The following is a 6,793-nucleotide window of genomic DNA, read 5'->3' as shown; positions in this document are numbered from 1 at the left end:
GGCTGCCGAGCGCGCGGCGCCGCTGACCGTGAGCCGCCGGCGCGCGGCCCCTCCGCGGAGACGGGGGAGGCGAGTAGCGCGAGCCGAGCAAACGGGGTGGGAGTGAGCGGGAGCTCTGCCCGCGAGTCCGCGGCGGCGGCGATGGTGTCTGCTGAGTGCTCCACGAGACCCCCCCCCCCCCCCCGTGCCGCCTGCCCGGCAGCAGCCGCGCGCTCCCGTGGTCCGGGGCCTCCGCGCGCTCCCGCGGCCCGGGGGCGGGCGCGCGGCCCGGCGGCGACCTGCCTCCTCGCGCCCCCCCCACCCGGGGCCGGAATCGCCATATAAGGAGCGGGAAGCCTCCGCCGGAACCGAGACTTATAAGGTTGTTGCCTAATATGGAAAGTGCGGCGGGGGGCTTCCGGCGGGCTGGCCGAGGCGGGCGGGGGCCGGGGACCCCGCGCTCTGGGGCCGGCGGCGCTGCGGCAGCGCTGCGGCGGGGCTGCCCGTGGCGGGGGACAGGCCTGCAACGGGCGCGGGGCTCCCAGCCCGGGGCGGGCGGGGCCCCCATGGCCCGGCTTTCCCCGGTGCCAGGCGCTGACGCCAGGCGGGGTCCTCCGGCCCGCATCCATATTAGGGCTTCCTGCTTTCCATATATGGCCATGTACGTCAGGGCTGGGGCGGGCTGCGGCCGGTGGGACCCGATATATAGAGGCGGCTCCGGGGCGGGCGGGGAGCCGAGCGCTTCCAGCGGGCAGAGCCGGGGGGAGCCCCGGGCGGGCGGGCGGGGAGCCGAGCACTTTCAGCGGGCAGCGCCGGGGCGACCGCGGCGCAGGGTACGCAGCAGGCGACGGCCGCCTCGCCGCAGCCGGCCCGTCCGCCGGGCCCGCGGCGGCGGCGCCACCACCCGTCAGAGCCCGAGCCCGGCGCCCTCATGGCCGCGGCCAAGGCAGAGATGCAGCTCCTACCCCCGCTGCAGATCTCCGACCCCTTCGGCGCCTTCCCGCACTCGCCCCCCGCCATGGACACTCACTATCCCAAGCTGGAGGAGATGATGCTGCTCAACGGCGGGGGCCCGCAGTTCCTTGCCCCCCCCGGGGCGCCCGAGAGCGCGGGTTTCGGCGCCGCCGGGGAGCCCGGGGAACAGCACTTCGAGCACCTCGCGGCAGGTAAGCGCGCTGGCCTCGCCCGGGCGGGCGGGGAGTCCCGGTCCGCCGCGGGAGGGGGGGGGCAGCGGCGCCTGCGGGGGGCTCCGCGCTGCAGCGGCGCCCCTGTCCCGGCGGCTGCGCGGGGGGATTCTCCTGTGTGCGTCAGCGGCTCCGGGCTAGCAGCTGCTGGAGACCTGCCAGCGGCGCTGCAATACGTTACGCTCAATTATTAATTAACCAGAAGCAAGGATCTCGGGCTGCGCTGTGTGGGGATGGCTCGCGAAGCACTGGCAGCAGCTGCAGTGGCTGCTGGAAGTAATCGCTATTCCTCTCTTTTCAGACACTTTTCCCGACATTTCCCTGAACAACGAGAAAACCCTGCCAGAAACCAGCTATCCCAACCAAACGACGCGACTGCCACCAATAACCTACACGGGGCGCTTCTCCCTGGAGCCGGCCCCCAGTAGTAGCAACACCTTATGGCCAGAGCCCCTCTTCAGCCTCGTCAGTGGTCTGGTGGGCATGGCTAATGCACCTTCCACCTCTACGCCTTCTTCATCATCACCATCCTCCTCCTCACAGAGCCCCCCTCTGAGCTGTTCTGTCCAAGCCAGCGAGAACAGTCCAATTTATTCAGCCGCACCAACTTTTCCCAATTCCAGCTCTGACATTTTCCCTGAACCGCAGACCCAGTCTTTTCCCAACCCCTCTGGAGCCCCCATCCAGTATCCACCTCCAGCCTATCCGACTGCGAAAACCAACTTTCAGGTGCCAATGATCCCGGATTACCTGTTCCCTCAGCAACAAGGTGAGCTCAGTCTTGTTCCGGCTGATCAGAAGCCCTTTCCAGCCCTTGAGACCAGAGCACAGCAGCCTTCCCTCACGCCGCTGTCCACTATTAAGGCGTTTGCTACTCAGACTGGCTCCCAAGAGTTGAAGACCCTCAACACTAACTATCAGTCCCAGCTGATCAAGCCCAGCAGGATGAGGAAATACCCAAACCGTCCCAGCAAGACCCCTCCTCACGAGCGACCCTATGCCTGCCCAGTGGAGTCCTGTGACCGAAGGTTTTCACGGTCCGATGAGCTAACACGGCACATCCGTATTCACACGGGACAGAAACCTTTCCAGTGCCGCATTTGCATGCGGAACTTCAGCAGGAGCGACCACTTGACTACGCACATCCGCACACATACAGGAGAGAAGCCATTTGCCTGTGACATTTGTGGCAGAAAGTTTGCCAGAAGCGATGAGAGGAAGAGACACACTAAAATCCACCTTAGGCAGAAGGACAAGAAAGTGGAAAAGGCAGCTCCAGCCTCAACTGCTTCCCCAATTCCTGCCTACTCATCCTCTGTGACTACATCCTACCCTTCCTCCATTGCCACCACTTACCCCTCGCCGGTGCGCACAGTGTATTCCTCCCCTGCTCCCTCCTCCTATCCCTCCCCTGCACACACCACATTCCCTTCTCCTTCTATAGCAACCACTTACCCCTCTGGCACTGCCACTTTTCAGACCCAAGTGGCCACCTCCTTCTCATCTCCAGGGGTCACCAACAATTTCAGCTCACAGGTGACCTCAGCACTTTCAGACATGACGTCAGCCTTTTCTCCAAGGACAATTGAGATTTGCTGAGATTACCTTCTGGAACGGGAGAATTCACCTTTTGCATTGGTACTATCAGAAACGGAGTCTCCAATTACTTCCCCAACACCATACATCGCAAGGCTATTTAACTTTTCTTTAAACTTCAGCTGCCTGAAACAACTGCCGTTTAAGTTTTCCACCTCTGTTGAATGAATTAATTTGCATGGACTGTGGATATAAGTTCAGTATAATTTTCCCCGTAAACAATAGTCTTTTATTAGGAAGAAAGGACTTTTGATTAAGTATGTAGCTGATGTAAATTGTACATGTGCCATGGTTTTGCTTTCCTTTAGGTACTATTGATGTGAACAATCTTTGCATATCCATATTGTATTATTTGGAGTTTGCAGGGCCATATTTTGTAAATGTTAATTCTACTTCAGTGACAATGCTGTAATGAGTTTCAAACTTCTTTGGGAACAGCACTTACTGTATTTGAGCATGTTAGAGTGATGCTATGTAAATATCACCTGATGAGACACTCACATGTGGCAGAAGTTTTGTTTTTAAAGTTACAAGTCTTGGTGCCTTTTTGTGAAGCCTTGCTGACGTCATGCATTTGTGTGAATGGATGCTTTGCATCTTGCCTTAAAGTGAAAGGGATGTTACTCAAAGAATGTAAGGGAGAGGAGGGAACAGGTGGGGAGGGGAGCACGAGAAAGCCCTGGGGGACGGAATGTAAGCAAAAAAAACCCCCACACCTCTCAAAGTCTATTTTTGTTACAAAAATGTAAATTTATATATATATATATATATTCAGGAGTTGGAATGTTGTAGTTACCTACTGAGTAGGCAGCAATTTTTGTATGTTATGAACATGCGGTTCATTTTTTTTTGTGGTTTATTTTTACTTTGTAATTGTGTTTGTTTAAAATGAAAGTGACTGTTTGGCTTCTAAACACATCGAATGCGCTTTCCTGCCAATGGGATATTTGATGTACAATATTCTTCAGAAAAAAAATAAATAAAATATCAAATCGTGCAGACTTCCACATTTTCCTTTAAGTTCCTACATAGGAAGACTGTGCCCCAGCAACCCTGACTCCTTGAGTGGCTGGGAAGTAACAAGTGCTGCTCGTCTCCTGGAGGAATACCCTCTTAAAGAAAGGAGAGGAGACCAATCACTCCAAAGTCCAGTTGCTCGCAAAGGCATGGATGGAGCGCGCGCGCACACACACCCCCCACCCCCCCTTGCATTAGGTGCATTACCTCCTCTTTTGAAGCAGCCACAATTTCTGTTTTCTGGGCTTTTCCAGAAGCACGTGAGCTAATCTTAGGAAGAAAAACGATTCTCCCGGTGCTGAAAATGAGGTCTGAAAATTAGAATTTCAACTGCGCGTTCATAGATAGTCAGAAATCTTACTGGATGGCAAGATAATAGAGCAGTTTCTAGGCTGGAAATACAAAAAGCTCAGTCCAAATGGCTGTTTGTCGGAAGGCAGCCCTGCTCAGCTGAAGACTGTCGTAAGTTCCTCCTTGACACAACGCAGGGCATGTAAGCGCGTAGACCTGCTAGCCTTTAGCATAGATGTTTTGGCATTTGTAGGAACGCGCTTCCTTACACACATTTCAGAGGGTATGTGAATTCTCTGCAGAATAAATTCAGAGAAGTTTGCATCCATGAGAACTGGTAGTGCAGGTACAGAGGAGGCTTCTGGTGTCAGTCCTTTCAGATGAGGTCAGTACAGCTCACTAACGTGAGGAGCTGGGACGCAGATGAATGCATCGGGCACAGTGTAAACTGGCAAGCAGCCTCTGTCGGACACAGCATGCCCTACTGCTTGCCAAAACAGACCCCTCTGGCTAGGAAGGGCAACCTGCTGAAGCCCCTGGGCTAGTCTTTCTTCTTGGGGATGCAGCCCACCCCTGGCAAATGGCAGCAATTCTGGCAGACACCTAAGAGCTGAGCATTTGGTAAATCCCAGTCTGTCATCTCTCAAGCAGGACTGTCCTCGGCTGGTTGGGACAAGCTGTGGGGAAGGGCCTGTGCTGCTTTGTCTCTGTGCTGGTTTGTGCCTGCAGTGCTGGGTGCGGTCCACAAGCTGCTACGGGTGACTTTGCAGCTGGCCCTGCTGGGCCTTTTCAGAGAAAAGCACTAGCTCTTTTCAACCCAAAGGGCTCCGGCCAAGGCAGATTGACCGGGCAAGCTGAATATTTGGCTTTGCACTATCTGCGCATGTAGCCCATGTCAGAAGCCACAGAAATCCACTTATGGAAGATGAGACAATGAAGAAGGGCCTTCAAATGTGGTGCTTCAAAGAAGGAAGCAAATAACATTATGTAAAGCTAGCCACAATTTTTTTCCCACCTCCGGTTCCCAAAGTAAACAGCAAAATAAACAGTTGGAGTCAGCCCAAGCCCATTCTGATTTGTGGGCACTGCTCTGTTCAGATGGATAGGATAGGATAGGATAGGATAGGATAGGATAGGATAGGATAGGATAGGATAGTTCAGTTGGAACGGACCTACAATGATCATCTGGTCCAACTGCCTGACCACTTCAGGGCTGACCAAAAGTTAGGCATGTTATTAAGGGCACTGTCCAAATGCCTCCTAAACACTGACAGGCACAGGGCATCGACCACCTCTCGAGGCAGCCTGTTCCAGTGTTTGACCACCCGCTTGGTAAAGAAATGCTTACTCATGTCAAGTCTGAACTTCCCCGATGGACGCAGCTTTGACCCATTCCCACGTCTTGTCCTGTCACTGGATAGCGGTGAGAAGAGCTGTAGATGTTGCTGTCTTTTCAAGCTCGTCTCTGCTAGCTCCTGGTCTAGCCTTCTGGAACTGTGATTGTGCTAAAAGCTGACCAAGTGGGCTCTCAAGCAATGCCTGATGAGCCTGAGGGTGCCCCAGGTTCTCCAGAGCACTTTGTACAAGAACGAGCAGTGATGGTAATTGCCACGCCTAAAGAGGCAGCAAAGAAGATGAGTGCTGTTTGGTGCATTGTGTGCAAAGCAGATCGAGTCAGGCAGTGTTGCAGGGCTATTCAGGAATGAAGGCCAGAGCACCCTTTCTAGCAGCAGGGCATGTCTCTGACGTCTGGCTAGCCATCTCTGCACATGAGACTGGCCCATGGGTGTCAAGGTAGCAGTGCAAGGCAGGTGATGGGATCTGCAAGGCCTCTCCAGCTCAAAGAAACACTGGTCCTACTTGCCCCCTGCTCTTCCCACTTTGTGATGGAAGATCCTTTCAACTCGTGGAGGCCTCCAAAAATCCACCCTAACGCTTCCCACCCCCATCACCTTCTTAGGCCTTCTCTTGAGGATGCTGCAGTCTCCCTTTAAATGGAAGAATTCTGGCCTCCCACAGCTGTGGGCACTGATCACAGGCACTCCGTAAGTAGCTGTGTCCCACTGCAGGGATGTTCAGAGGCACTGGACCAGGTATGTAGGGTTACTGTTGGCCCCGTGTTAACCCTGACTCAAAAAGCCATATAGCTGAGCAGTGCAAGCCAGCAATGTTCTGAGGGAAGGGCTCAGTACCAGTGCACCGTAGCTTGCCTAAACTGCAGCAACTCGTCCTTTGCATTTGCCATCCCTTTTTATAACATAAAGGAAAGAAAATGCATGGGATCTTTTGCTCCCATTCTTCCCATGGCCTTTGCCCCATAAAATGAAAGCAGATTTCAGGGTTGAGAAAGCATTGACTGTACATTTTCTGCGAGAGCTTTTTGTTTGCTGTTGGTCTGAAGACGACAGGATTTCTGATTCGCTCCAAGTCTAACTGAGAGTGTGAGTAGGTCTTAAGGAAGCTATTCCCAGGGAAACGGAAGGTGTTGCGATTGGCCGGGGAAACCCCTCGCCTTCCCTGCAGGTAGAGCCCGAAGCCGCGCAGGAAATGCAGCGGCGGGGAAGGAAGCGAAGGCCTCTTGCTTTTCCAGTCCCTGGCAGAAAATCCATCTGTCTGACTTAAGCCTCAGCTGTTTGCGATTTAAAGCCTAACTTCAGAGCTGACCACTAGCGACAGGAAAAGCCGCGCGTCACCGCTGGCGGCAGCCCAGCCGGTCTCGGGGGGCA

At 54.6% G+C, this 6,793-nt stretch overlaps 1 protein-coding gene across 1 annotated transcript; it reads left to right on the top strand.

The window, feature by feature from the left end:
• The first annotated feature begins 713 nt into the window (after positions 1-713).
• EGR1 (early growth response 1) lies at positions 714-3,756 on the top strand. Its single transcript, XM_054841608.1, has 2 exons — positions 714-1,145; positions 1,465-3,756. Exons 1-2 carry the CDS (start codon positions 911-913, stop codon positions 2,760-2,762), a joined length of 1,533 nt encoding a protein of 510 aa, XP_054697583.1. The 5' UTR covers positions 714-910; the 3' UTR covers positions 2,763-3,756.
• Positions 3,757-6,793: the final 3,037 nt, after the last annotated feature.

Source organism: Grus americana, chromosome 14, assembly GCF_028858705.1.
Source record: "Grus americana isolate bGruAme1 chromosome 14, bGruAme1.mat, whole genome shotgun sequence".
Taxonomy (NCBI): domain Eukaryota; kingdom Metazoa; phylum Chordata; class Aves; order Gruiformes; family Gruidae; genus Grus; species Grus americana.
This window is presented reverse-complemented; position numbering and strand designations above follow the sequence as displayed.

Excerpts from the sequence above, each read along its gene's own strand:
- EGR1 (XM_054841608.1), top strand. The coding sequence starts at position 911 with ATGGCCGCGGCCAAGGCAGAGATGCAGCTCCTACCCCCGCTGCAGATC. Across the intron at positions 1,146-1,464 it reads CTTCGAGCACCTCGCGGCAG|ACACTTTTCCCGACATTTCC; the intron begins GTAAGCGCGCTG and ends CTCTCTTTTCAG.